Genomic DNA, 26797 nt, shown 5'->3' with positions numbered 1-26797 from the left:
ACGGGATGCCTGTCTGTCTGATCGTGTCGCCCAAGTCGCGACAATCTGTCTGTTGGCGTCTTTGAGAGCTCGAGACGGCAAACGTCATCGAGTGAGGCGCCATTCCCGGGGCGAGCATGCAGGGCTCGAGTCCTCTTCTGCCGCCCTACATCATCCCGGAGACATGGGGCACACCGACACCGGAGGAAGTGGCTCAGTTCAAGCAGATGAAGCGAATCGAGCGAATCTTCAGCCAGGCGCCCGAAAGTGCTCTCTTCAAAGCGGGCATGTCCGGCGTCGTCGGTCAGTCCAGCCTTGCTCCTCCCACCCACACACAGAGTCTGAACCTGCAAGGTCACAGGAGGTGGGTTGGGAGCGTTTCTGTCGTTGGTGTCGGTCTCGTTTGCGTATGAGGACCCGTTCAGGACGAACCCCAACATACGGCCAGACATGTCGACGATGAAGAAGACGGGCGTCATGTTTGCCGACATGGGCAAGGGCATGTACCGACAAGGCAAGACATGGGGCAGGATAGGCTTTCTCTTTGCAGGCGCAGAGTCCATCGTCGAAGGCGTAAGCCTGCCTCCTCACGCAATATGATCATCAAGGCTGACGAGAGAGCCAGTATCGGGCCAAGCACGATCCTTGGAACCCTTTCTTCGGGGGGCTCATCACGGGCAGCATCATCTCTCGCAAGAGCGGCTTGAGAGCAGCCTCTCTGAGCGGGTTAGGATTCGGCCTGTTCGGTGCAGCCATAGAGCATTTCTTCATCGAACGAGAGAAACCAGACGACCCATAGTTCACACGAAGCAGCACGAGCAGCAGCAGCAGGAGTAGATGAGATGTTGTGTCAACAGCTTGTGCAACCTGTACAGAGAATACTTGCTCGCCCGCCCCCGCGCAGGATGTCGTCTAGACGGGATTCGGCTGACCTTGGCTGGCATAGTAAGACGCCCATTGCGCGGAAAAGTCTTGTTGGGGTGCAAAGCTAGGTACGGGCGGTGGCGCAGCAGGTGCATAGGCTGTCGGGCCTGGAATGATCGACATGCCCGGCGTACCCGAGATACCGCCGCCTCCCTCTCTATCCTTACCCCAACTGCACTTGAGCGAGCGGCCCTGGCACATCTGACCGGTCAAGTAGGCGATCGCCATTGCAGCATGCTCGTGCGTATCGAGCTTGACGAAAGCGAAACCCCTGTCGGCCTGCATGCGGATCTCGACAATGTAGCCATACCCCTGGAAGAGCGGTATGAGATCTGCTTGGGTACAGTAGGGTACCAGATTGCCGACGTAGACCGTCGTGTTCGAGACGGGCGTCTGGGTGACGACCATGTTGTAGTCTGATCCGCCGACCTGGAAACCGCCTGATCGCGCAGGAGGCGGAGGGCCTTCGCCCATGCCGCCATCGCCCATCATGCCCTGGTTCTTCTGGTTGGCCCAGTTGACCCTGATTGCCCTGCTGCCGAGCCATTCGCCGTTCATGGCGTTGATGGCTGCCTCTGCGTCTGCTCTGTCCCTGAAGGCGAGGAAGCCGTATCCACGCGATTTGCCACTGGCCATGTCCCACATGACACGGGCATCACTGAGCGAGCCGAAGGCGGAAAAGGTCTTTTGGAGGATGTCGTCTGTCACTTCGGGCGAGAGATCACCGCAGAAGACGTGGAAGTGGTTCGTCACGTCCTCCTTGGCCGTCTGGTTCTGGTAAGCCCAGTTGACCTTCATCTCTGTGTCACTGTACGCTCGAAGCATGTTCGGTCACCAGAGTAGAGAAGAGCGTTCAGGGTCTGCGACGTACAAGAGCTTGCGACCGGCGAGTGTCTGCAGCGCCTGTTCTGCTCCTTGCATCGTATAAAACTCTACAAAGCCATAGTTGAGACCGCCATGCTGGAATGTACGGTCGGGAATGATCTTGACCTGCTGAACAGGTCCAGCCAGTGCACTGAGCAATGCACTGTCAGCTCGTGCCGGGCAGGCCCTGACGGCAGACTTGCAAGACTTCTTGGAGCATGTACTCGGTCACCCGGGGGGAGATGTTGCCGATGTAGAGATGCGGGCGCTTGTTCTCTCCACCAAAGGGCATCGCCATCTTTGACTCGAGATGCACGGCCTCTGCTCGAGCTGGCCTGCTGATCTCGCTTCGTAGGCAGTCCTCGACCAAACTCCTCAGAGATTGTCGATCGCGTGCCTTTTTGGCGGAGTCGAGCAGAGCTGCCCACGACGTTGACTTGGTCCCCACAAGCGGCTACAACAGCTCGACCCGCTGCACAAAGAGCACGGTCGAGTATGCCTGCTCCCAGACTACTCGCTCCTCGCTTGGCGACCCGTCGCTGGGCGCCAACATGCCGTAGTAACGTGTTACCCCTATCGAGTCATTGCGCCCGTCCAGCGCCATCAAGATCACAGCAACGTAACAAGTCGACAGGCTCGCCGGACGGCTCCACAAGCTCTGCGGATACATCCTCGTCGCTCGGCGGCAGGGGGAGTGCAAAGACAAAGACGCCGCCCGTTGACTCGAAGCAAGTTTTCGCTGCTGGTCAAGCTCAGAGCAGTGCGCCCATGGGGTCAGGCCAACGTATGGATCCCATGACGGGCGAAGTGATCGGGATGGACGACATTGACGTACGTCCTGCACGCCAACATGCCCAGCCCTCCTCGACTGAACGAGGTTTATCATCCTGACAGGCATCAGCATTGCAAATCATAGAATCAGACTCACCAAAGGACTTGCCCCCTTCGAGCTCGCTCGTCTTCGGACACACCTTCACAGACCACATGCTCGTCATACCCTGGAACTCCGAATCCGGCTGGTCTCCGCCCGTCATCAAACAGTACGGCAATCTGTCATTGGATCCCAGCAGTACCGTCTTTCACTACGGACCGTGTCTCTTCGAAGGCATGAAGGCCTACAAAGACAGCCAGGCAAGTCGACATGCCGATCAGCAGCCTCGTGTTGGGCGTCTTACGTGAGTCGATTCTCCAGGGTCGCGTGAGGATATTTCGACCCGACAAAAACATGGAACGTATGAATCGTAGCGCCAGCAGACTCGCATTTCCAGTCAGTTGGATTACCAACACAGCCGTGGTCCGGCTCTGATACAGATCGTAGAACTTTACAGGCGATACATTGATCGAATTGATCAAGCGGCTCGTCTCGCTCGACAGGCGGTGGGTTCCCGCAGAGAAAGGTCACAGTCTGTACATTCGTCCGACCATGATCGGTACACAAGCAGCCCTCGGCGTAGGAGCATGTGCAGACATCTTGCTCTTCGTCATCTGCTCGCCCGTGGGACCTTACTACAAGACCGGCTTCAAACCCGTCTCTCTGCTCGCGACGAACAATTATGTGCGAGCTTGGCCAGGCGGAACGGGCGGTTACAAGCTGGGGAGCAACTATGCGAGCGGCGTCGTACCCCAAGCTCAAGCTGCTGCGCTGGGATACCAGCAAATACTGTGGCTCTTTGGCGATGACGATCAGGTGACAGAAGTAGGCACGATGAACCTCTTCATGGCCTTTGACAAGGGCAACGGAGGTCAGTCTATCGCTCGCTGCTCATCTGATCCTGCAGCTCATAACGTATGTGCAGTCACCGAGCTCGTTACGCCGCCGCTCGACGATATCATCCTGCCCGGCGTCACGCGCGATTCGATACTCGCCCTGGCGCGAGCGCATGCAGATCCCGAGACGAGCTTCAAGATCTCCTCATTACCCGACAAGCTAGAAGTCAGCGAGCGCAAAGTGACAATGGCCGAGATCAAGTCTGCGGCGAGCGAGGGCAAGCTGCTCGAGATCTTTGGCTCCGGCACAGCAGCCATCGTCAGTCCTGTCGAGCGCATAGGGTCATTCGTACCTTCACTCGTCACCTGCACTCTAGCTGATAGCGTCAGATGCAGATACAACGGACAATCGATCAATGTGCCCGTCGGTGCAGACGGGTTGGGCGATATCGCACGCTCGATGCTCACCGAGGTCGTAGGACGACAGACGGGCGAGATCCCCTCGGACTGGAGCGTCGTCGTTGATTAGGACCGCCTGCCCGGTACCGATCGCGCTGGCGTCTTTGCCCACCCTGTGTGCTGTCAGAATTGCACTTCAGACGCTTTGCCGTGATCATCGAGAGGGCATCGGATGACCTCACCAGACGCTCTTGACCGCGTCGGCTCCTTGCCTTGCCGCACACCGGCCCCNTCTCTCTTTCTCATTTCCCGTCATTCGCGCGTTTCTCTCTTACTGCTCACGTTCAGCTCTGACAGTCATGGTTCACCCGGACATGATTGATGCTTTTGCTTCCTTCAAGTTCAACTCGCCACCCTCGACATCGTCCAGTCACGCGCTGATCTCTCTTCAGGAGTCTCCCTCGAGTCCCACCAGCGCAGGCCAAGCAGAGACTGGCTCGGATCCGGTCCGGCCACGCAAAGCAGAGCGACAACCTCGTGTTGCACAAGCTTGCATGGCCTGCTCCAGTCTCAAAGTCAAGGCGAGTTCATCAAAACGGCGCTCAGAGTCAGAGGTCGACTCTTACGCTCGGTTCCTGAGGCGCAGTGCGATGGCAAGCTACCCTGCGAGCGCTGTCTCAACTCGTTCCGAAGCGAACCCTGCGCATACGGCATCCCTCGAAAGAAGTCAGGCTCGCTTTTTCTCATCGAACAGACTAGCCCTGATCATCCTGCCGAGGACAGAGGACCACCCAGGCGGATCAAGCTCAACACCATCAGACACGCTATGGACGCAAGTATGGGCATGCACGATACGTCAGAGGGAGCGCTTGCTTCTGCTTCACCCGATGGTGCTCCCTTTGACGACACGGTGACGGCAAGCTACTTTGGATCGACTTCCATGCTCGTCGAGACCCTGCTCGGCCCCCGTCGCAAGAGCATCACCACCGACGATGACGCATCGGGTCCACCTGGTCTGCCCTGATCCTGTTGCGGTGCCACAATACTGACTCTGGCCATGCGGACAGTGATGATCCCGCAACCCCAGTGGCGACAAAACGAGGCATTCAGACCGACACCGCCAGTCCGCCTGATTCCCCTCCCACCCGGATTCTGGCGTGCCATGCTCAGCAAGTTCTCAGTGACTGCCCATCTCGTCAGTCCATCCTCTGTCCCGTCACTGACATTCGCTCACGATCGCGGACAGATCTGTCCCATCTTTGACCGTGGTTTCTTCGACCGTGCATCGACAGACAGCTCCTTCATCACACCCGAAGTACTCGCTGCCATCGGTGCACGCACGCTCGTGATGCTCGATTCGGCCAGCATCGAGAAGATCCTCGCTGCGCACGGACACGACGGCCAAATCGACTCGTCATCGCTCGAGTCCCACTTTGAAGAGGTCGCGCTGGCTCACGTGCAGAATTTTGGCGGAGGGGCATCACTCTCGAAGCTCCAAGCAGCCATTATCATGTGTCAGCATGCTATTGCCCGTGGGAGGAGCTCGCAAGGCTACCAGCTCATTGCCTCCGCTGTGGCAATGGCACTCGAGCTCGGTCTCAATCAGCGTTGCAGCCTTCGTGGCGATCCTCTCGTCGAGGTCAAGCGTCGTACTTTCTGGTCCGTCTCGCTCGCTACATGAGCTCCTTGCTCATACCGTGATGCTGCACCACGCAGGCAGATCTTCGTGGTCGATAAAGTCATCGCTGCTTATCTCGGCCGTCCCGCGCTCTTGCATCGTTCGGACGTCGATCAAGCTCTCCCCCGAGAGGACTGCGTCGACGAGGTGGAGGATCGCGTCGATGCCTCGTACGGCTGGTCGTCCTCCTTCTTGCTCGGTCGTCGCCTCTACGTCAGAAGCACCTACAATGCCCTCATCCGACTCTTTTGCATCATTGACGACATTCTCGTCATGATCTACTCGCCCGCCGCCCGCGCAAGACTCTTTGTGCCTGCTTTCAGACGTGACTCGATCGCCACGCTGCACGATGCTCTTGAGAAATGGGCAACAGGATTGCCGGCTCATATGCTCGCTGTCGGCCCAAACGGAGAGACGATGATCCACTTGCCGCATGTCAATCTTTGCTTTTTGTGGTACCATCTATCTCGCATCTTGCTCTATCGCAGTAGGCCAATCACACCTGCGCGCGCCTTTGAGCTGACAAGTCGGCAGTGTTTGTGCCTGTACCGGACCCTGGACTCGACGATCCGCTACGCATTTGCGACGATGCAGCGTGCGCAATCAGTGCCATTGTACGCAACATGTTGCGCAGCTCAGCCACGATACAATCGAGCATGGTCACCTACGCTACCTTCTGTGCGGGCGCTGTTCATGCGTCCCACTTTAACGATGGTTCTGCTCAGCATCGGATGCTCTACCAAGAGGCAGGTCTGCCTGACGTACTCAGAAGTAGCCAGACTGATCTATGCCCTGCGGCTCCCTGCAGAGTCTCGATTGCCTTGCCATATTCGCCCAGGAATGGGCACCTGCAGTATCTCAATGGCAGTTCCTTAGCCAAATGGCCAGTCATCCCCCGCCGCGCTCTCCTTACCCTCACAGTAGAGATCATACGCCACCCTCAGAGGGCGTGTGGCAATGCGGCGATGCTCAAGAATACCTGGCAAGCGGGAATGACGCCGGACTGTTTTCAAACTGGCCATTCGGTCCTGACGGTCATCCGCACTAGCTAAGGAAGACGAGAATTCTGTATCATGTAACGACAAAGGATGTTCATAGGAGTCAATGCATTGCCAAAGGTGGTACAGGCTGGGCAAGCGACTGGGCGCTGCTCCGGCCCTTCGGCGATGCCTGAACCTTGGCCATAAACTGGACTGCAGGCTCTTGCAGCTTATCTGGTCGGGTGTCAGCATCGTTTGCGAGCAGTTCCATGGCAGCTTTGGTGATCTGCTGTCGCTTCTCATCGCTTTGTGTAACGCTTGCAAGTGAGAGCAGCAAGAGATGCACGTTGGGCAGAGTATTGCGCAGATCGAGCACTGCTATCGATTGAGATTGAGACAATTGTTCAATGTCTTTATTGAGCAAGAAGACGGCGTAATCGAATCTGTGCTTCTCAACAGAGCGATAGAAGAGCGGGAACCTGCATATCACGCTTGAGCCTGCTCTGCCTGTAGCAAACATGGCCTTGACATACGCTCGTGTGCCCTTCATCTCGTGAATGGGATCGGTCACGAGCGATTGTGAGCCGATGAACCGTATTGGAAAGTGTAGCGCAACCGAGAGATACTTGGCTAGTAGGCTAGTCAGCAGAGCACAGTAGCCCAGCGCAGAGGAGACTGCTTCTTCCTCGTCCGAACGCATACTGAAATCTGAGTTGGCAAGCGGCAGGCCGAGCAGAGAAAATTGCAAGTCGTGTACCGGTCGGGCGACAGGCTCAAGGGGAAAGAGGAAAGACAGCTGACTGGCCAGCGAGCCTCGCACGTTGACGATCGAAGCTTGCAGAATCTCCAATCGTTGTCTGGTCTGGATATCAGTATGGCCGAAGCAGACAAGTGTACACGTACCGCTTGTCTTGCGTGTGGGCAGTAGTCGTCTTTTGCTCTTCACGCAAAGCAACGAGGCGCTCGTTGGCTCGCCGGAGCCGCTCTCGACGAGCGGCAAGTGCGGCCCGTCCGTTGTCAAGCTTGGCACTCATGCCGGCGCGATGCTGCTCGATCTCTACTGCTTGGGTGCGCAAGGTTTCTACGCACAACGCCAATCGCGATGCTTCTCGACTCTGCTGCACATCATTAGGGATCCGTATGCGATGAGATGATGGACTCACCGAAAGGTCGACCGTATCGGCTTGGAGCGACTCTGCGCACTTGCTCTGCAATGTCTGTGTCTGGACTTGCATAGACCCAATTTTGAGCTGCATTTCCGCTATCCTGTCCATCGACATCAAGACAATCAGCAAGTAGTCTCTGAGGCTGCTTGCGCGTCGCACATTTGCAGATGAGCAAGATCGTAGCTTGGCTTCATGCGAGTCTCGCGGAGAGATCGATCGAGCAAGGTGCGTCTATCCCGCCATCGCTCTCGTTTGCGTAGAGCTTGCGTCCTGAGCTTCCCGGGACCGGGATCGGACGTGTTGCCTGCATCGTCGCTGTCATCTGTGGCAGACTCGATGCCTGCCAAGGGGGCAAAATCGACAGCTCTGGATGGTTTGCGCGGCACGAGCCAATACTCGTCATCGATCTCAAGCAAGATGCTGTTGTCTTCCAGCATGCTTGCTATGCGCATCAGCTGTTCTGTCTTACTGAGCTTATGTATGCATACATGCAAGAAGAGGCGCACGTCTGTACCCATTGGCTTGAGGTCGGCAAGATTGATCTGACGCTCGTGAGCAAGCGACAAAGTCTCTTCTGTCGCTTTATGCTTGCCCTTGCCCATCGCTTTTGATTTACTGGCCCAGATCTGAAGCAGGAGTTGCTGCCGAGCTCCCGCATGAGCGCTGACGCCGTTCGTGATGGCGAATGAAGGATTCATTGACTCTGACTGGATATCAGAGGCATATAGCACTTGGTGAGCTTCGGAGACAGGTGTAATAATGATCATGCTATCAACGAGCCGATTTTCAATGGCGCGTTGCAGCGCTCGCTGAGCTTTCTGGTTTTGCGACGATGTGTGTCTGTGATGATGCAGTGCAAGGGGTATTGGAGAGGGCCCCGAGATGCCGGATGACGCTGCAGAGGCAAGAGACTTTTGGGACGCTCTGCTATTGCTTCTGTTACGTTGCGTGCTTGGCATAGTCGTTTGCAGGTACGCAGAAGTGTCCAGGTCTGCTCTATTGGCAGGCCACTCGGGCGCAAGCATCTGATGAGTCGTTCGGTTTGGTGATCTGTTCTTCAAGCTCGTTGGCGCTGCTTCGATAGCAGAGTACGGCCCAGCATCGTCGGGCGGACTCTCTTTGACGACGAGCTCGAGTGGGCCGGCTTCCTCTGCTATACTGCGAGTCGACAGAGATGTGTGATAGGTCTCTATGCTCCTCACGCTTCCTCTGCTCTTGCTACGCGTGAGGGCTGGCTTGGTCGGGCCTAGCGGCTCGCGCTGTTCAAAGTCAAAGGAGGGATCATTGAGCGATGAGTAGTAGCTCTTTGAGCGCTGGGGCGTGTAACGCTGAGCCGTCGGCGATGGCTGGGACTTGAGCGTGGCAGACCGCTTCCGTCTGCTTCTGGGGATATCGAGATCGTCATGAGAGTACTGCCGTTCTGCCAAACGGGGCCTTGGAGGAGTGAGCAAGTCACCTTGAGCTCGTGTGGAGGGCGGCGGTGCTGCCTTTGCTGTCGCTACAGCAGCAGGACAGACGAGATTGCGAATGTGTACTGCCGCTACGTGCCTCAGTCGACGCTGTCGTGGCCGAGCGGGATCAGCGTCATGCGAGATGCATTCGATGAGTTTGGCGCAGACCTGTGATGCCTGCCACGCTTCTGCAGACTGAGCTTGCAGCGTATCTATAGCTCTGTCTGCGGGCAGTCGCAGCCTGCTACCGCTTGCGACTGGCTGCGACATGACGAGCCACGCCTACCTCATCGGTGTCGTTGACCGCCTCATAGATCAGGCACAAGCGCGTCGCGACAAGCAAAGTGCATTCCATTCGTTGATCAGGGTCGTGTCAGCTCGACTTGTGCAAGCCTTTCTTCTGCAAGTGCGCCTTGGTGTCACCAAGAAGCTGGCCAACTTTGACCTTTTGATCGTGCTGGACGACGAATTGAAAGTCCTCGGGCGCTTCAAAGACGAGCACGATCGTACTGCCGAGCCAGAAGCCGCCCATCTCCTCCATCGCTCTCAAAGGCTGACCGTTGAGCAATGCTGATGCTTTTGCGTACGTTGCTTCTGCAAATGTGCCCGGCCGCGCAGGTCGTTGTGGCGCATTAGTCCGCAATTCCTGTGCGCGCCGGATCTCAGTCAATGTACCACCAAGTCAGGCTTCGGCTCACCTTGTCAAAGTTGAGTGTGACAGAGCCGACATTCGTCGCACCGACGGGGACCATCGAGAAGAAGCCGTATCGCCATCTCCCCAGCAAAGCGACGCGCTCATTGAGTACGAACAGATCTTGCAGCCGCTTTGCCATCCAGGGCGACACCGAGAACAGCTCGCCTGCGCGTGTGCACACATGAATCATGAGTAGGATGATGACTGCACTGGCAACGCACCACCGAAATGACGTCTCCGCTCAACGACCCAAGCTGTGGGCGAATGGAAGCGATGATAGTCCCCCGGCGCGAGGTAGACGACCGCGAAGAACATCTTGTTACCCGGCCTGGGCACACCTTTGACCGTCCATGGCATGTCTGGCGATTTGGCAAGCGAGAGGGCAACTTGTGCGTCAGTGACGAGCGTGCGATCGGAGTCGCCCCTCGCCGATCGTTCAGAGTCATCAACAGAAGCGTCGACAGGGGTAGTCTTTTCATATCGTGTGGATCTGTTGGGTCGTGTGTCTGCATCTACGGGCGGAGAGCCCACTCGTGAATCGTGAGAAGAGGTCGTGTCGTCTTCGTCGCCTATCAGGTCGTCTACAGAGTATTGCAAGCCATTGATGTCTGCAAATTCTTCCTCGTCCGTCGAGCTGGCATGCTTGCCAGTGGGTGGCTGGGTTTGGTCTGTGGGAGGTACGGAAGGCTTCGACAGCACGCCCTGCTTCTTCTGCTCTGGGCCGACGCCGGACAGTAGCGCGTCGAGCGAGTAGGTGACACCCTTGACTTGCTCGACCCGTCTGTTTTCGATGTAGCCAAAATTGACAACTTTGCCATCAGCTGGACTTATCTATCCGCGAATACATCCTCAGTCCACCTTCAGCGGATGAGGACGAGCGACGGACCAGCACGCCATCCTCGGCTACACGCGCGCCTGGCTTCAGCCTCCGCATGAAAAATTCGCTCAGCGACCTGTAGCCCATGTCAGCGACGACAGCCTCATGATGCATTAGTCTCACCTGTAATGCTTCAGATCGTCGACTTCGCATTCGTCAAAATTGACGCCAAAGATGTAGCCATACAGCTTGTAGCCAGGCACTCGAAACCATTCAGGCAGGGTGTACGAGTTGAGTGCGCCATAGATGCGCGATATTGTCCTGAGGGGTAGCGCTCCCAGGACTTGCACCTGAAGGCCCAAGCTTAGCGGTGCCAGGACAAGTACGCGAGATGACTTGCAGACCAGGGCCCTTTGACTTTGATGCGCTCATCAGCTTCTTCTGCTTGCGTGCGCTTTCGCTGTCTGTTGAAGGTGATGAAGCCGAGCAGCGCAATGCCGACTCCGATAGGGATAGGTCCCCACACGACGGGCGAGTGTCTCAATCGCTCTCTCAACCGAGCTGCCAACGCGAGCCTTCATGATCAGCGAGCAGCTTGACGAGCGAATGTCGAGGCAAAACTGACTCGTGAAGCCCTCTTTGGACGGACGAGGGCCTGATGAGCTTCCGTGTGCTTCAGAACGATGCGCACTTGACATAAAGGTCCGTTGCCGGCTTGGAGATCGCAAGGAACGGTGCAAAAGACGGAGTGTATGCCGATTCGCGTGAACGAGTCCAGGGGTCATTGACGACGATGAAGCATATTGCCAGCTGCTGCTCGATACGCTGCGCTGCTGCGCCATCGAGGACCGCATAGCTGGACACTGACACCAGATCGTCGTCGGCATAGACCTCATGCACGTCACTGTCCACGTCATCAGGTGAATTATCAGATGATTCATGACGCTCGACGTCGCAGCCTATCTCGACGTATCAGCCCTTGCTTTGCGCACACAGGTAAGCTTTCTCTTCTTCTGCCGGGCAGGGCAAAGGTCTGGGCATCTGGCAACTCGGCGCTTCCTCGACGCTCGCCAGTGTTTACGCCTGACGACCGACTCTCTCGTGCCTGCCAACGCCGACGCAACACTTTTTCTACATCCCGCACCCGCTTCTCCCATGTGGCTTGCTTTGGCTGCCTATCCCTGGGACAGGCACTCAGCAAGCGCATCGTTCACACTCTTGCGCTCGCCCTCGCTGTCGGGAGGCGTATGCAGCGAGGTGCGGCGATGACGTGCATACCGTTGGGCGCTCGCAGTACGCCTTGCCAGGGCCGGCGGGCATCATGCGAGCCCGTCGATTCTGTTCGGTCGCACGATAGTTCGCATGCGGGCATCCACCCCTGTGTTCAGATCGGTAGCCCCGTCTCGCTCCCTGTCGTCTGACCTCGCACCGCACAGCACCCAGAGAAAAGTCAATGTCGAGCGACTTTGCCTTCGAGCGACCGGGCTACCTCTTCAAGCCGTCTCACGACTTCGCTCGTCGACCTGCACCCCCGAAGCTCACCATCAGCACTGTCGAAGAAGCAGGCCTTATGAGCTCACCCGTCTCGCTCGACTCGCCCTGTTTTGGTCGCATGACGAGCTGCGACGCTGTCGGATCTCTTAGCGAATCATTGAGCCAGATAACCTCGCCTGATCCTTGCCCGGACCCAGACGGGTCGTGCAAGCTGACTGACCTTGATACGTCCCTCAGGAACGCAAAGACTTTTTTCAATCCTACCAAGATGAGCGCAATGGATAAGGTCAACTACTACATTCAGCAGGTGGGTCTGCTCCGCTTCGATTCTCTTACCATTGATGCTGAAGCACTCACGCACAGATTGACAAGGAACTGGCCAAGTTCCCTGCACTGCAAAACCTTGAAAAGCAAACTTCAGTACCAAAGTCATATGCCGCCATCGGTGTCATTGGCCTGCTCGGCTTCTTTGTCTTCTTCAACATCGCCGCCGGCTTCCTGACCAATTTCATCGGCTGGATCATCCCTGCCTACTATTCCCTCAAGGCGCTCGAGACACCTGCGTCGGGCGATGACACCCAATGGCTCAGTGAGCTCACTGCGTCACAGTAGCCCCGGACATCTGCTGACATGTGGACAGCCTACTGGGTCGTCTTCGGACTGTTCCAGACGTTCGAGAACCTCATCTCCGTCGTCTCGTACTTCCCTTACTGGTACACCGTCAAGACAGCGTATGTCCCTCTGTACAGCTTCAGACTGCCTTCCTTAGCCTCATTCTGCAGGTTCACGCTCTACTTGATTCTGCCCCAGACTCGCGGTGCCGAGGTCATCTACCACAAGGCGCTCCGACCGTTGTTCCACGACACAAAGTCAAAGATGCACGGTAGCTCTGCGCCCGCAGTACCTACCCAGTCAGTCCTCTTCCTCCTTTTCATTCACTATCATGTAGGAAGCTGACGCGCCACTCGTCGAAAACCAGACATGATAAGACGATCTAAGGATCGGTGTATGTCAGGACGCTCTCATACGGTTGCAACGCGCCAGAGTCTCTCATTTACAATTTTCTCGACTGCTCACAAGATACGGCCTGACCTCGAAACGAACGAAATACCATCATGACTTCATTGACGTCCTCATAAGGCGATGCAAGCTCACAACCATCAAATCACACAACCCGACTCCTTCCTCAAAGCCGACCTTCGTCAACACACGAACTCGACGATGGGAAGCTCAAAGTCAACCGGATCCCAAGTTGAGATGTATCAAGAGCGCTCGCTCTCATAGACAGAATGAATGAATGATGTGTTTCTCATAATCCGTACTGCACGCGAGATCGTGACAAAGGAGCTCTTGCTTCGAAACAACAGTGTACTCAAGTCAGGCCTACAACCGGTTCTGATTGGGAGAAGCAGTCGCAGGCTGGGGCAACAAGGGTCGAGCGAAGCGGTTGCTAAACATGCCCCATATTCCTCGGCCCTCAGAGTTCGTCGACGGCGCTTGCGCGCTGGTGTTGCGGGATTCGTAAGCCGAGAGAGAGGCTGGCGCCCCGGTCGATCCAAAGGCATCTTCTAGCATTGCTTCGGCTACGCCAGATGGATACATCTGCACGTTCCCATCAGCACAGGTCGACGAAATGACATCAGCTTCACTGACGTTCTGGTCAATGGGATGATATGAAGGCGGGCTGGGCGAATTGCTTCGCCTGTCACTCTCCCGTGTCTGTTGGCTTGTTGTCCTTGATCGTCGATGCCGCCTTGAGGAATCACGACTGCCATCCCGTACTTGCTCCTGCGCCTCTTCCGCCGCTTCGCGCATCCCAAGAGGACCGAGAGCATGCAGAGAGATATCGAGACGATTGGGCGTCGGCGGGTTCTGTGGGTAATCTTCCTCGCTATCTTGCTCGCTCGCACTCAGTCCTGATCCTGTTGGCGAGACTTGATCGAGCGGTATATCGATTGACGAAGACCCTGATGAAGCCGAAGGGGGACGAAGTGTCGTACGAAGTGGTGAAGGTCGCACCGGCGCAGTCCAATTGGGCTCGGATCCCTGGCTCCGATGAGATCGCTGTCGGTGTCGTCGATCACGCTGTGGATTGGCAGGAGAAGTGGGCGCAAGAATGGCGACGCTGGAATTGCTCGTCGAAGGCTGCTCAGTGCTTTGCTGCGGGTTGAATATCCTCGATGGCGGCACAAGCTGCGTGGGTGTCACATTTTGACCGTGTTGACCTGCCTCGAGCAGTATGCTGCCTCTTTCGCTGCCATAAGCAGGCGGCGGCGCTAGTGTGCCGATCGTAGGCGCCAGACCCCACTTCTTCACATTGGCTTCTATGAAGACGAAGCCAGCTTGGCCTAGATTCACATGAATCGTAGCTGCCCCGTCTGCACCGACAGTAGGGAACAAGTTGTATCTGTTGAGACCGATGTAGGCATCTTCTAATTTCTTGCCATTGCGCGTAAAGAAGACTGCGCCCGTTCGAGGTCTGTAGCCAATGCCGATGACATCGCCTTCGAGCAGCGGCGGGCCGTATGACTGCGAAGAGAAAGGCTGGTTGTGGCATTTGAAGCCGTCATTGGAGAAGTAGCCGATCGAGTACTTATTCCAGCCCGGAAGCCTAAAGCAAGGATAAGGCTTCGTCGACAGTCCGACGGCGATGATCGTATCTGCCGGCTTTGCGAACAGCTTGCATTCCCAGTAATAGACTTCATTGAGCTTGGGAAGCGGCAGATTGGACTGTACGCAGCAACCTCCGCCTTCCTCTGGGGTCATGCCCAGACCGTCTGGCTCAAAAGTGATCTCGGTACGCGAATGAACAACGCATGGCGAGTTTGCTTCGTAATCGGGCTCGAAACACCATGCACTGATCCCCTTTTCTTGTATCGACAGGAACTGGGAAAGCGTGATGTCTGACGGCTGGGAGTTGGGCGGATATTGCGCTTGCCAGGCTGGTAGCGCGACGAGTCAGCAAAGGTCAGACCTGGCGGTACGTGAGCTCACCCTTGGCACGGAAATATCCGGTCTTGACGCCATCGTCCACGCTCTCGAGCCAGCGTTGCTCGACCCCCGTGAAGCCGCCCTCGGCAGAGAGCTCTTCTTCCTGGCCTACATCGAGCGGGCCATCGTCGTCTTGCAAAGCGATACCTCTTCTCCTCCTCGCGACGATCAAGAAGATGAGGAAGAGAAGCAGCAAGAAGAGGAGCGAGGAGAGCAAGATGAGGAGTGGCAAGAGTAGTGCGAGTGCTTGATCTGTTTCCGTGTTCCTTTGCCAATCTGCTGTGCTGTCCGCTATGGTCGGTCGCAAATAGTGATTGGCATCCGTGAAGGGACTACTTTGTGCCAGTCCGGTCGATCTGTCTACCCTACCGTCGGACCATCTCGAGCGAGGGAGTGAGTCCAACTGGGCAGCCAAATCCTCTGGCGTCAGTGTCGATGAAGTTCTCATGGCTTTGGCTCTCGCAGCACCGTCGATGGCAGATGTGTACAGTGGGAGTGAATAGCTCTCCTCTTCTTCCGGTCGAGCGAGGGATCGGTGAGTGCGATAGCGTGCAAAAGGGTAGTATCGCCTCGGTGCTGTGCTCTGGTCTGATGACTCCTGCTGTGAGAGCCAGAGCGAGTAGTCCTGCCGTAGATCGACGGCACTGTCCGGTGAGACCTGGGCTAAGTCTCGGGAGACCTCTGCGAGGAGATCGGGCAGCGACCAGCGAATGTACCGCAACAGGCCCATCCACCGTTCCTGCACCTCCCGTCGCTCCTGCCAGATCTCGGACTCTGATCGGGCAGCGTGTCCGTGCGACATGATACCGCCAATCTTGCCGCGGACGCTTGCTTGTATGTCGCTCAGCTCGCCGACTTGGAATGTTTGCCGCCTGGGCTCTGTCAGCCAACTGCTTTGGCGCGCGCGTTCGGTTCGGCTCGGCTCTCAAGATCTCAATTTGGTGGAATGGTCAAGTCATTCGATGGGAACGAGATGGAGCCTATATGCAATGCCCAAGTGCACGATGGCTAGACGACAACAGAGACACGGTCGAACGAGAAGCTCAATGAAGAGGTCGCATGGACTTTACTTGCTGTTGTCTATCGAAGAGTAGAATGTCAATGAGCTCATGCAGCGACGGCTGCAGGCTCCTCCGTGGGCGCAGCGCCTTGCTCGCCGCCTTCCTGCTGAGCCTGGTACTGCTCCAGAACAGCGAGTGCTTCGGCGATCTTGACGTCCAGCGCTTCGCGGCTGTCGATCAGCATGAGAAGTTCGCCGGCGTCCATCTCGAGCAGCATGCCCGTGATCTTGCCCGCTTGCTCAGGGCGAGTCTCGAGAATGAGCGGATAGAGCATCTCGCCGATGATCTCTGTCAACGAGAACAGCCATGAGCTCATGTCAAACGATCATGTGATGCCGACTTACGCTTCTGTTCTGCAGGCGAAGCGTTGGCAAGTGCCGCAGCAGTCTGCTGAGCTGCGTTCTCGGGCGCGCCACGCTGAGCAGGCTGAGCCTTGAAACCAGCACGAGCACCCGCAGCAGCAGGTGGACCGGCCCGAGGAGGCTGGCCTTGCATAAGAGGCTGACCAGGTCGAGGCGGCATGCCTCCGTTCGGTCCCATCTGTCCAGGAGGTCCACGCATGCCCATCTGCTGAGGTGGCATACCGTTTGGCATTCCATTGGGCGGCATGGAATAGCGAGATTGAGGTCCCGGTCGGCCGGGGCCGTACGGTCCGGGGTATCCTTGAGGGGGATAGCCCATCGGCATGCCTGGCATAGCACCTGCAGGAGCGTAGCGAGGACGGGGCGGCATTCCGGGCATGCCCTGGGGAGGGTACATCATGCCACGCTGTTGAGGGTAGCCACCAGGTCCGGGATAGTACATCTGATTGGGCGGCATGCCATAAGGCGGCATGTTGGGAGGAATGCCAGACGCTGCGAGCTGCTGCGAGCGAATCTGATTGCGCTGGGCGAGTTGTGCTTCGAGCTGCTGCTTGCGAACGTCCTTACGCTGAGCGAGAGAGACATAGAGCGGCTTCTGACCGAACATCTTGCCATTGAGCTCTGTAACAGCCTTTGTCGCTTCGTCAGGCGAGGAGAAGCAGACAAAGCCGAAGCCCTTGCTGGCGCCCTTTTCATCGCGCATGATCTTGGTCGAAGTAATGGTGCCAAAGGCAGCGAACTCGGCAGTGACCTTCTCCTCGTCCATATCGTCCTCGAGATTCTTGACATACAGGTTGACACCTTGGTACTTGAGCGACTTATCGTACTTTTGCTGCTCATACGACTTCTTGAGCTCTTCTTCGCGCTCGCCTTTCTTCTGAGCGCGCGAGACATAGAGAGTCTGACCCTTATGCTCGGAGTCGTGCAACTCTGTCAGTGCCTTGGCAGCTGCCTCGTGATCGGCAAAGTTGACAAAGCCGAAGCCTTTGCTCTTGCCATCCTGATCGACCTGGAGGACCGCTGAGGTGACCTGGCCGTACTTTGCAAAGAGTTCACTGAACTCGGCTTCGCTGATCTCCGGCGCGAGTCCTTTGACGTAGAGATTCGTATAGTTGGAGCGGACCTCGTCAATCTTGGCTTGTCGCTCGCGACGGGGAACGTGATGACCGACATAGACAACCTTGTCATTGAGCAACATGCCGTTGACAGCTTGGATGGCGGCTTCGGCGGCTTCACCACCTTCGTAGTGCACAAAGCCGTAGCCCTTGCTGAGGCCATTCTCATCGAGAGCGACTTTGCAGGAGAGGATATTGCCAAAGGCAGCGAACGTATCATGGAGAGCCTTGTTATCAATCTGCAAGCGCGACATTCAATCGCTGTCTATGTGTGATGGGCCATACTTACAGACTCGTCTAGGTTCTTGATGAATATATTGCCGAGGCTTGTCTTGCGCAATGCGGGGTCGCGCTGAGACCACATGATGCGGCATGGCTTGCCCTTGATCGGTGTGTAGTTGAGCTGCTCGAGTGCACGTTCGCCTGTACGCTCATACGAGACGTCAGTCTCAGGGGCAGCCTGCTGGCGAGTCAACGCACCGTCTGCAGCGTTCATAAAGTTGACATAGGCGTAGCCGAGCGAGCGACGCGTGACGGCATCACGACAGACACGAATGCTGGCGACTGAGCCGATCATCGAGAAGATCTCAAAGAGGATGGCCTCGGTCACGCTTGGCTCAAGCTCGCCGACATAGAGAGAAGTCGAGGGGGAGGGACCGGTCGAGCTAGCAGGTGCTGTGCTCGTCGTGGAGGCAGCCGATGCTGTAGGAGCAGGCGTTGGCTTGTTCTCGCTCGTTCCTTCTTCGATTGTTGGCTTGACATCGCCGGCGGGCACGCTCGTGACAGACTCGCTCTGAGTGGTCGCAGGCGTGTTCTCCTCGACTTTGACGCTCGTCGCCGGCGTTTCGGTGGGGGCAGTAGTGGCTGACATGTCTGGCAGTACTTCTGACGGCTCTGATACGGTCCGAAGAACTGAGTTTAGTGGCTTATGAAATTTTTGGGCGAGGCTTTTCTTCTTTTCTTGAGAGGCTACTTGATCCGAGGGGTGCAGTCGGATCGACGGATGGTGAGATGACTAGTCTGACGCTTGGAAAAGCATGTCAGCTTTGTCAGGGTGGACATGATCTCGCTTCGCTGACTTTTGGGTCGTGACGAGGGTCACTTGGCTTTTCCGGTTTTTTTCTGTTTTTCTGATTTTGATGAAAGATACAGATCAGGATCTGCAGTACGCCAGGCTGTCAGCTCGTAGAAGTCTACGATGCAGCCGTCCTCACTGACCGTGCAGGCGTTGGCGCCGGCGCTAGGTTCGCTGGGCAACCTGCCGTCGCGGCGCGATACCACTGTGCGGCAAGCAGTCAATGTCACAAAACCTGAGCCGGCTGTATGTCTATCGGAGACAGGCCGCACGCAAATCTGCAATCTTCTATTATTGATACAATTCATGCAGCAGTAGCTTCCGGTACAAGTGTCAAAGGCGCAGAGATAGCGGGCGCATCGGCTACAGCGGACGGAATAGCTGCATCTGTCGGCGACGAGCGTGGCGCGCTTGAGGTCGTCTGTGTCGGCGTAGGTACGCTAGCCTGGCTTGGGGCATTATGAGGCGGACTCGAAGTGGCGGCACGAGGCTTCTTTGCTTCTTGGCCGGCTTCAGTAGACGTGCTGTCGCCAAGAGACCGTTTGAGCGGATTAGAAGGTTGTGCAGACGGCGGTGAGACTCTGGGTTTTGCGCCCGAAGCTGCCAAGCCGAGTAGGGCATCTGCGGCATTGTCTGCTCTCTCTCGAGTGCCTTGAGACTCTGTGCGGACCATGTCAGATGATGTGGACATGATCGGCTGAGCTGAAGGCGGTGGCGCGATGGGCGCTGGCGCTGATTCACGATTCAGAACAACGGGAGGCAGACCTGGGCCAGACTTGTTCGCAGGTCCAGTCGGTGCACTCTTTGCATTGCCCTTGAGGGGTGTAGAAGAGCGAGGCTTCTTTGCAGTCGCAGAGCGAGGCTTTTTCTCCTTCTTGCTGTCTGCCGTAGTGCCATCCGCGCCGGCAGGATTAGCAGATGCCTTCTTGCGGGGCTTCGGCGCTGCCTTTGCCGGTGCCTGTCCATCGGTCATACTTATGTCGTCTGGTGACGCGGGCTTGCCCATCCTTGCACGAGCGGTCGACTTTGGCTCCTTACCAGATGGCGATATGCCACGCTGAGCGTACCCGCCGGGATGCATTGCCATGTCGCTGTCCTGCATCGGCATGCCGGACATAGAAGGTATGCCGCCCGGATATCGATGTGACATGCGTCCTTCTAGCGCTTCCCGGTCATCGTATCGTCTCCGACCGTCGATCGGCATTTCACGATCGCCAAGAGGATGCTTCGATGCATAGCCAAGCATTGGACCGTATTGGGCAGAAGGCGATACACCGCGATGATCAGCGTAGGGACGAGCGTAGTGATTAGCGTTCATATGCGCCTGATAGGTCGGCGAGTGAGGTCCGCCCCGACGGTAAGCGTCTGGAGCTTGATGCTGCTCGTAGTATTCGCGAGATGATGCAGGCGAAACCGGTCGAGAGTCTGGACCACGGCGAACACCTCGAGCTTCCCTGTCAGCTCGATGCCATTCTGCTTCTGTGCGTGGATCCCGAGGATCAATAGCCGGATATCTCCCTGCTCGTGTGGCATCAATTGATGATACATATCTCTCAGGATGTTGAGCATGTGCCGGCTCTTGATTCGGCCTCGCTTGCGAATGTGGCATTTGCATTGGCATTGCATGCTGCTCGCGACCTCGTAGGCGCGGTGAGACGTTTGGCGAGCGACGAGGATCACCAGAGGGTGCAGGCGAAACGCGCGGATCGTATACAGACTTGATGTGAGGCAGATGGTGCGGCGGCGCCGAGGCCTGATGCAGAGATCTCATGGCAGTGGGCGCATTAGCTGAAGAGAAGCCAGAGCTCCGTCTTCTTATTGCAGTCGGCGGGCCCTGATCGTATGGATCTGAGCTGCTAGGTCTCGGTCTCATATGCGCTTGCCCGTGTGGAGCGCTAGGCGCCAGCTCGACGTGCTCCGGAGAGTAAGACTGTCGGCGTGATCCTGAGGTCTGCGCAACGCGGTGGTCTTGCGCCGAAGGGTCCAGCTGCGATAGTGCCGAAGGCGGGCCGTTGGCCGAGTCTGCAATTTGCCACGATTGCGACGCCGGCGAGATGTCGATAGGCTGTGGCGGACGAAGCAAAGGCGCGCCCGTGCGCTGATGCGCTCGTATGTCTTGCAAACGCTGAGCGACGACCTCGTTGTTTCGGTCTAGCGACAAAGTGCGCTCGTACGCGTCGATTGCATCCGTCATCTGATCGTTGCAGGATTCGTAGAGTGCGCCTAAATTGAACCAAACCTCAGAGATGTATGGATTTATCCGGATTGCGCGAGAATAGGCGTCGAGCGAGTCGTGGAATTGGTTGATCTCGTAGTACAGCACGCCGATAGAGCACCAGAAGGCTGCGTTCTTGCCGTCTCTGTAGACTGCCTGTTGGTACGCCTCGTAGGCTTTACCGAAATTGCTTGTCGTCATAAACGCTCTTCCTAGCAGATACCAGCTGAAAGGATCAGAAGGATCTGCACCCGTAGTGTCAATGGTGAGCGCCTTTGAGCGAGTCCGACGTACCATGTTCGAGACTTCTGGTCAGAATCTCGACAGACAGCTCTGGATCGAAGAAACTTGCTTTCGGCCGCTGATAAAGACCGCCAAGCTGCTGCAAAACTTTGGCATGAGTCGGATTGGCGCCGAGCACGCGATCGTAGGCGTCTTTGGCTGCTTCATACTCGTTCTGTTGTTCGTAAACATGGCCGATCTGGAACCAGATATCGATCTCTGTGAGCGGCCGTGGCGGATTGTGGAGGATGTACTTGAAGCATGACAAGCTTGCGTGCGAGTTCTGCTGTTGTTTGTAGATGATGCCAAGACGGAAGTAGATCTCATTCGCCTTGTCAAAACCTATAAGGGCCGGATCAGCTTGGTCAGGCATCTTGACACGAGCACACGTACTCGGATCCATCTTGATGACGCTGGCGAAAGCTTCCTCAGCATGTTCGAGACTGCCATAGCGATCGTACAGTATGCCGATGCCGTACCACAGCTTAGGCTCGCTCTATGGCGCAGGGTCAGCGCGAGCCAACAACGCCAGGCGCGAACATACTTTTGGGCTGTGCGAATGCAACAGCGCTTGCTGGTAGCAGGTGTACGCTTTCGGCAGCTCGTCGATCATGAGATAGCAATGCCCTACAGGATGTATATCAGTACGGGCCTGATCCGCATAAGAGATTACGCTGACCGAGAGCGCCCCAATCGTCGCCTTCATTCTCATTGAGATGAAGAGCTCGTGTCAGCAACTCGGCCGCTTGTACATATTCTTCCTGCTGGCGAAGGATCCTCGCCATCTGAGTCAAAGCTTCGCGATTGAATGGATTGTGGCGTAGCGCAGTCTCGAAGCCGGCGATTGCGCGCTGCCAATTGCCAAGCGTGTCAGAGAGACGCGCTGTTCGTCTCAGTGAGCAAGTGCAGGGTGGAAGAGATGGCACGACTTACCGACTTGCATCCAGCAAGCTTCAGTCTCACGATCAAGCTTAAGCAAAGTAGGATTCGGGCGTGACTGGCCCGGCAAGCCCGGCGAAGGCGGTCGATCGGACAGTCTGCGCTCGTTGATCGGAGCCAAGCGGCCAGTGAAACGTTGGTGGGATGCCGCGGCAGCTGCATTGCGATCTGCGCCGAGCTGCAGGATCTGAGCTACCGCAGAATTGAAACCTGACGTCGAGCTTGGCAACGGCTGGCCGCTTGACGGAGGCCGATGAAGCTCATGCGACGCTCCAGGAGCGGGCGTATGTGACTCTATGGGATGATGACGATGCGCTCCTAGCAAGCGAGGATTCGAAGGTGGTCGGCCCTCAATTGTTGCCGACGTGGCAGCACTGCTGTGCGCGCGACTTGGCGAATGATTGGCGTGACCATTGGCAGAGACGGACATACTCTCTGGAGATGCACCTTTGCCGTTGGCAGATGGCCGATGCTTGGATAATGAGACGATCTGGCTCGGTGCCCGTGTGACTGTCTGGCTATTGGCGAATTGGGTGCTGCCCATACCTCTGACTGCGCACAGGTCAGGTCGGGCGACAGACAGTCGACGGTGGAGAGTCAGATCCTGTCGCGAGAGCGTCAAGTCTCAGGCTCGGAGCACGGCCCTTCGCGGAGCGTTTGTCGCAGTCGCGCAAAGGTGCGCAGTCTGAGCGCACGCTGCTGAGGTCTTTGCGTCGTGTGCTGCTGGATTCGCGGGTGCAAGCGAGGTCGCAGAGAGATTGGCTGCTGCTTGTGCGCTCGGACGGGAAGGAGCTAGTGCAGAAGATGCCGCTGATAGGGGCTGTTCGGCAGAGACTGTTTGGGAAGCGTCGTCGAGGTGATCGTAGACAAGTGACGGGATTGCTCTGATTGAAGCACGCTCCTCTGCCTCGGACGGATGAGCCCAAAGCTTGGCAACGATGCTCGAGTCCTGTCTGAGCACACGATCAGTAGTGAAGGAAGCCGGAGCTGTCGCCGAGACTGACTCTGTAGCGTCACAGCTGGACTTGCATGACGACGGTAGGATGCTCTTGCCCGGCAAGCTAGACGCCTCGAGAGCTGCGCCCACTGCTAGGCACTTGCTGCTGTCTGTCCTGACAACCGGGCCTTCGATGCTGCCTAGCGCCCAGTTGACCGCGCTCGGCAGGTACGCAGGTCTGGTTGGCTATGGACGACGATCGCAAAAGTTAACTTGGACTTGTTTCCGAGAACCCTAAAGCCCTCATGGCTCGTGCACGATCGCACGCGGCGCCCGTACACATCGGCATTTCAGCGAAATCAAATCTGCACTCTGTTCTTTCGGGAATCTCATTAAAATTGGCAAGCTCAAAACGCAAGTTTAATTGAAATACCCTGTTCTCCAGGCAATCGGGGACCTGGCCAGGCTAAAGATCTCCAGGAATCGTGCGGCCGGGCCCGCGTCATCTCTATTGAATCGCTTCGCTTTCGATCGTGACAAGGCTCGCTCATGTGGGCGCCTAGCTATCAGTGACGGCTGATGAGCCGGGCTGAAGAGGCGCTGCCCGCGGCCGATGGGCGCTGGCTTAGTTTGTCGACAGCTGAGCCTAAATTGAGACGGAGGAGGCGGACATCGCCGTTCCTGACCGCGCCAAGTGTGCGGAGACGGCAGTCCGGGCATTGAACAGCAGCGCTGTAAGAAAGATGGCGACAGCCAGTAGCGCTGCCTGGCGCAAGATTCTCCGAGGATGCCTGGAGTCAACAGGTCGACTCTTTGGCAAATAGGCCGAGGCTGTGCTATGCTTGTCCGCGCGCGCGCCGACGCGTTCCATGACATAGGACGGATCGGACGAGAACGTGGAGAAAAGTCGAATATTGAGCTCAAATGCATGATTGGCTTCCTGAAGAAGTGCGTGTTTGTCTGCTCCAGAAAGTAAATGTCCAGCCTTATCGAGACCTGTTCGAAATTGCTGCTTGATCCGACGGATATGTTGCGGTTCGTCCAGTGGACCGCTATTGCGAGTGAATGCGTAGAACTGCAGCCCTTCACGGGAATCGGCCGGAAAGCTGTACGCGGAAGCTATGGAAGCGCGGATGATCTGACCGCCAGAGAGATCGCCCATGTACCTGACATATGCGTGTCCGAGTAGATAGGCCGGCGATGGTTTCGGCGCTGGATATACAAATGGGGATACAGTGGAAGACGAAAGTGAATGAGTCGTGCCAGCGAGTGCGTGTATGCGTGCGATGTAGTGTACAAGTTCCGGTGTGGTGTCTAGTAGGGTTTGCGCGATCGGGTGAGACTGCCAAGTATCTGGCCACCAAGTCGTCAGTGAGTCGTCTAGACTGAGGAAATATGCAATGTCCTGGCTCAGACCGTCTGCTCTGGCAAGATCGGCAGGCTGGTAGATGTGACATAGCACTTCATCATCCACCAAATCGCTCAGAGCAGTCTCGAGTGCACTGAGGTCGCGCGGGTCAGCCCATGCGCGCGAGTTGGCGCAGCTTGGCTCACTCGTAGACGTGCCAGAGCATCATCAGATAGCGCACATGCTCCTTGCGAGCGATTCTGCCCGTGATGAGGTCGTTGACGACGGGAGGGCGCATGACTTGGTCGTGCGCCAAGACTGTTGCCTGCCGTAACAGATTCGATAGAGGCTCATTGGTGTCCCATTCTTTCCACTGCTGCCGCCATCGCTCTTCATTGAGGACGGCTTTCGACCTTGCAGTCGAGTCTGTACTGCTCATGACGACCTCGTGTCTTGCGGCCAATTGCGCTGACAAGTCGATGCACACGCGTCCGCTCGAGCGCCCGAGGTCCAACGTGTGCTGCACTTTGAGGTCTGCAAGTATCTACGCGGAAGAGGTCACGGTGTCCTAGTGATACTGCTGATGTGACAACATGGTCTACACGGTCTACAATATGCTAATGATGATTCATGCTGCCGCTGAGATCTCTCAAGTGCCACATGAGCTTCTCGTATCTGCGCCATTGCGATGAGCAGAGCCAACGATAGCACGCAACAGACCTACGTCAAGATAGTCATCGCACTGCTCGGGACTGTCCTGAGGAGGTTGACGCCGAGACCGCGATAGAAGCCTCTGAAGCCTTCCTCCCTTACGATAAGCTGAAAAGTCTTGACGATCCCGCGGTACGAATTGGAAGCTTTCGCTTGCTGAGTGGCGAGATGGTCGGCCAACGCAGAACCGTCTCTAGTGATCTTCGGCCCGACCTTCTGTATCTGCAGCCGTGTCCGCAAGATCTCATGGGGGTATGTTGCAATGGAAGCGACCATCTTGGAAGCAGAAGAGCAGAGCAATATCGTCCTCGAAGGCGACTCGCTTCCGTCTGCCGGTCCTGCACGAGACACCGCATCTCCAGTCCATGCGGGCAATCAGTAAGGAGGAGACCGACTGTAGACGAGCTTGAGGTGCTCATAGAGTGGGAATTGAACGGCGACGTGGGTGACGCCAATCAAGCTAGGCACGAGACCGCGGTAGAAACCATGCCAGCCTTCTGCCTTGTACATACGCTGTATAGCATCGAGCGTGTGCTTGTACCGCTCTTCCCCTTCGCCTACTTTCTGTGTCTGCACTGGCCTGTCAGAGAACACGCTGACGAGCGTGACGTGGCACGACGGACCATGAAGCGAGTCTTGATGACCCATAACGGGTTGGTGCAGATTGTGCCTGTGGCGCCCGCGACCATAGCGGCAGTGATATGCGCCGTCCAATCGTTCTCGTCTGGTCCGTCTCCGTCAGCATGCGAGATCTCGAGAGATTGCAGAGAGATAGGAGAGGGGTCAGACGCATCGATCATGTAGAGTTGGCTTCAGGTTTGGACCTCCGAAGAGGCTAGGTTTTCAGAAGGAGTGCAAGCGATGAGATTCATCAGGAGGTCAAGTTGGCGCGGAAGATTGAAGCTGACACTGACCTGCTTGGGTATTCTGAGCCATTGCCAGTTTGACTCTGTCGTAGACTGTGAAATAGATTGCCCAGGTTGGCAGGTAGCCGAGTACTGTAGGACCTAGACCTCGATAGAGTCCTCGCGGTCCTTCTTCGAGCCATATTCGTGAAAGCGTGCCTGACCGACGTCCAATCAGCAGGAGTGACAAAGGCGAAAATTGTGAGGGGTGAGCTGACCGAAAAGACCGTGGTAGCCTCTCGCGCCTGCTTGGACGAAGCCCTGAGCCTGCAGCTTCGTCTTGACGACGTCGAGCGGGCAAGTGACGATGGCAGAAACGAGTCCTGCGCCTGCGCCCGCTATCATCGATTCTGACCCTTGGAGGTGCGACCAAGTCGAATGGCCAGCAGACCGATCGAGCACGGTCTTCCTCATGCTTGCTTCGCCTGTTCGGACACTCGTCGGCGCAAAGCTAACCTGCGCAGGTGTAGCCAGAAACAGTCGGCTTCAGTCGGAGAGGCCGGACGCTCGCCCGCAGAAAATTGATAGCGGTCGAGTTCAGCCTCGCCGCAAACAGCATGAGGATCCGCAAGACCTTGCCAGCGCTACTGTGAGATAGAGCCTCGAGCTCTGAGCGGTGCGTTTTCCCCTGTCTGCCGTTCAGGTGGCTGGCGGGCTTGCTGGAATCTGGCGATAGCAGCAGCGAGTGGCCGCCGCGTCGTCG

General features: G+C 56.8%; 12 protein-coding genes across 12 annotated transcripts; 4 read left to right on the top strand and 8 right to left on the bottom strand.

Annotated features, from left to right (window-relative positions):
* Positions 1 to 116: 116 nt before the first annotated feature.
* Positions 117 to 778, top strand: L969DRAFT_42233 (uncharacterized protein; the record flags this gene model as incomplete). The annotated part of the gene is made up of 3 exons (XM_014715373.1): positions 117 to 275; positions 334 to 552; positions 605 to 778. 3 exons carry the CDS (start codon positions 117 to 119, stop codon positions 776 to 778), a joined length of 552 nt encoding a protein of 183 aa, XP_014570859.1.
* Positions 600 to 2168, bottom strand: L969DRAFT_162661 (uncharacterized protein). The gene is made up of 3 exons (XM_014715739.1): positions 1971 to 2168; positions 1775 to 1918; positions 600 to 1711 (listed from the first exon to the last, which is right to left on the bottom strand). The coding sequence occupies exons 1-3, from the start codon at positions 2063 to 2065 to the stop codon at positions 892 to 894; spliced, it is 1059 nt and encodes a 352-aa protein (XP_014571225.1). The 5' UTR covers positions 2066 to 2168; the 3' UTR covers positions 600 to 891.
* Positions 2169 to 2262: 94 nt separating this feature from the next.
* Positions 2263 to 4003, top strand: L969DRAFT_42817 (uncharacterized protein; the record flags this gene model as incomplete). The annotated part of the gene is made up of 5 exons (XM_014715738.1): positions 2263 to 2598; positions 2662 to 2928; positions 2960 to 3034; positions 3086 to 3509; positions 3564 to 4003. 5 exons carry the CDS (start codon positions 2263 to 2265, stop codon positions 4001 to 4003), a joined length of 1542 nt encoding a protein of 513 aa, XP_014571224.1.
* A 229-nt stretch (positions 4004 to 4232) lies between these two features.
* On the top strand, positions 4233 to 6892 carry L969DRAFT_21493 (uncharacterized protein; the record flags this gene model as incomplete). The annotated part of the gene is made up of 7 exons (XM_014714959.1): positions 4233 to 4379; positions 4442 to 4886; positions 4941 to 5068; positions 5120 to 5532; positions 5590 to 6038; positions 6086 to 6297; positions 6360 to 6892. The coding sequence occupies 7 exons, from the start codon at positions 4233 to 4235 to the stop codon at positions 6597 to 6599; spliced, it is 2034 nt and encodes a 677-aa protein (XP_014570445.1). The 3' UTR covers positions 6600 to 6892.
* Positions 6613 to 9465, bottom strand: L969DRAFT_84503 (uncharacterized protein). Its single transcript, XM_014715737.1, has 7 exons — positions 9317 to 9465; positions 8204 to 9256; positions 7857 to 8152; positions 7695 to 7797; positions 7435 to 7646; positions 7065 to 7388; positions 6613 to 7010 (listed from the first exon to the last, which is right to left on the bottom strand). The coding sequence occupies exons 1-7, from the start codon at positions 9416 to 9418 to the stop codon at positions 6653 to 6655; spliced, it is 2448 nt and encodes an 815-aa protein (XP_014571223.1). The 5' UTR covers positions 9419 to 9465; the 3' UTR covers positions 6613 to 6652.
* Positions 9328 to 11556, bottom strand: L969DRAFT_84502 (uncharacterized protein). The gene is made up of 7 exons (XM_014715736.1): positions 11285 to 11556; positions 11060 to 11220; positions 10843 to 11009; positions 10729 to 10795; positions 10064 to 10673; positions 9847 to 10007; positions 9328 to 9794 (listed from the first exon to the last, which is right to left on the bottom strand). The coding sequence occupies exons 1-7, from the start codon at positions 11355 to 11357 to the stop codon at positions 9522 to 9524; spliced, it is 1512 nt and encodes a 503-aa protein (XP_014571222.1). The 5' UTR covers positions 11358 to 11556; the 3' UTR covers positions 9328 to 9521.
* L969DRAFT_69848 (uncharacterized protein) lies at positions 11554 to 13450 on the top strand (the record flags this gene model as incomplete). Its single annotated transcript, XM_014715735.1, has 7 exons — positions 11554 to 11579; positions 11684 to 12051; positions 12096 to 12460; positions 12517 to 12742; positions 12794 to 12884; positions 12936 to 13064; positions 13153 to 13450. 7 exons carry the CDS (start codon positions 11554 to 11556, stop codon positions 13448 to 13450), a joined length of 1503 nt encoding a protein of 500 aa, XP_014571221.1.
* Positions 13451 to 13536: 86 nt separating this feature from the next.
* Positions 13537 to 15946, bottom strand: L969DRAFT_43698 (uncharacterized protein; the record flags this gene model as incomplete). Its single annotated transcript, XM_014715734.1, has 3 exons — positions 13537 to 13755; positions 13807 to 15095; positions 15148 to 15946. The coding sequence occupies 3 exons, from the start codon at positions 15944 to 15946 to the stop codon at positions 13537 to 13539; spliced, it is 2307 nt and encodes a 768-aa protein (XP_014571220.1).
* Positions 15947 to 16251: 305 nt separating this feature from the next.
* Positions 16252 to 18259, bottom strand: L969DRAFT_43189 (uncharacterized protein; the record flags this gene model as incomplete). Its single annotated transcript, XM_014715733.1, has 4 exons — positions 16252 to 16493; positions 16550 to 17921; positions 17972 to 18105; positions 18163 to 18259. 4 exons carry the CDS (start codon positions 18257 to 18259, stop codon positions 16252 to 16254), a joined length of 1845 nt encoding a protein of 614 aa, XP_014571219.1.
* A 449-nt stretch (positions 18260 to 18708) lies between these two features.
* L969DRAFT_163465 (uncharacterized protein) lies at positions 18709 to 22934 on the bottom strand. The gene is made up of 7 exons (XM_014715732.1): positions 22188 to 22934; positions 21934 to 22137; positions 21799 to 21881; positions 21648 to 21750; positions 21267 to 21596; positions 18901 to 21217; positions 18709 to 18842 (listed from the first exon to the last, which is right to left on the bottom strand). Exons 1-6 carry the CDS (start codon positions 22735 to 22737, stop codon positions 19062 to 19064), a joined length of 3426 nt encoding a protein of 1141 aa, XP_014571218.1. The 5' UTR covers positions 22738 to 22934; the 3' UTR covers positions 18709 to 18842; positions 18901 to 19061.
* L969DRAFT_43258 (uncharacterized protein) lies at positions 22819 to 24917 on the bottom strand (the record flags this gene model as incomplete). The annotated part of the gene is made up of 5 exons (XM_014715731.1): positions 22819 to 23146; positions 23198 to 23368; positions 23564 to 23776; positions 23817 to 24632; positions 24685 to 24917. 5 exons carry the CDS (start codon positions 24915 to 24917, stop codon positions 22819 to 22821), a joined length of 1761 nt encoding a protein of 586 aa, XP_014571217.1.
* A 69-nt stretch (positions 24918 to 24986) lies between these two features.
* L969DRAFT_101074 (uncharacterized protein) lies at positions 24987 to 26653 on the bottom strand (the record flags this gene model as incomplete). Its single annotated transcript, XM_014715730.1, has 7 exons — positions 24987 to 25153; positions 25203 to 25527; positions 25585 to 25759; positions 25813 to 25913; positions 26104 to 26253; positions 26313 to 26550; positions 26600 to 26653. 7 exons carry the CDS (start codon positions 26651 to 26653, stop codon positions 25096 to 25098), a joined length of 1101 nt encoding a protein of 366 aa, XP_014571216.1. The 3' UTR covers positions 24987 to 25095.
* Positions 26654 to 26797: the final 144 nt, after the last annotated feature.

This window comes from Mixia osmundae, assembly GCF_000708205.1.
Source record: "Mixia osmundae IAM 14324 unplaced genomic scaffold scaffold_1, whole genome shotgun sequence".
NCBI classification, from domain to species: Eukaryota; Fungi; Basidiomycota; class Mixiomycetes; order Mixiales; family Mixiaceae; genus Mixia; species Mixia osmundae.
The sequence above is the reverse complement of the archived record's forward strand: the minus strand, read 5'-3'. Positions and strand labels throughout refer to the sequence as shown.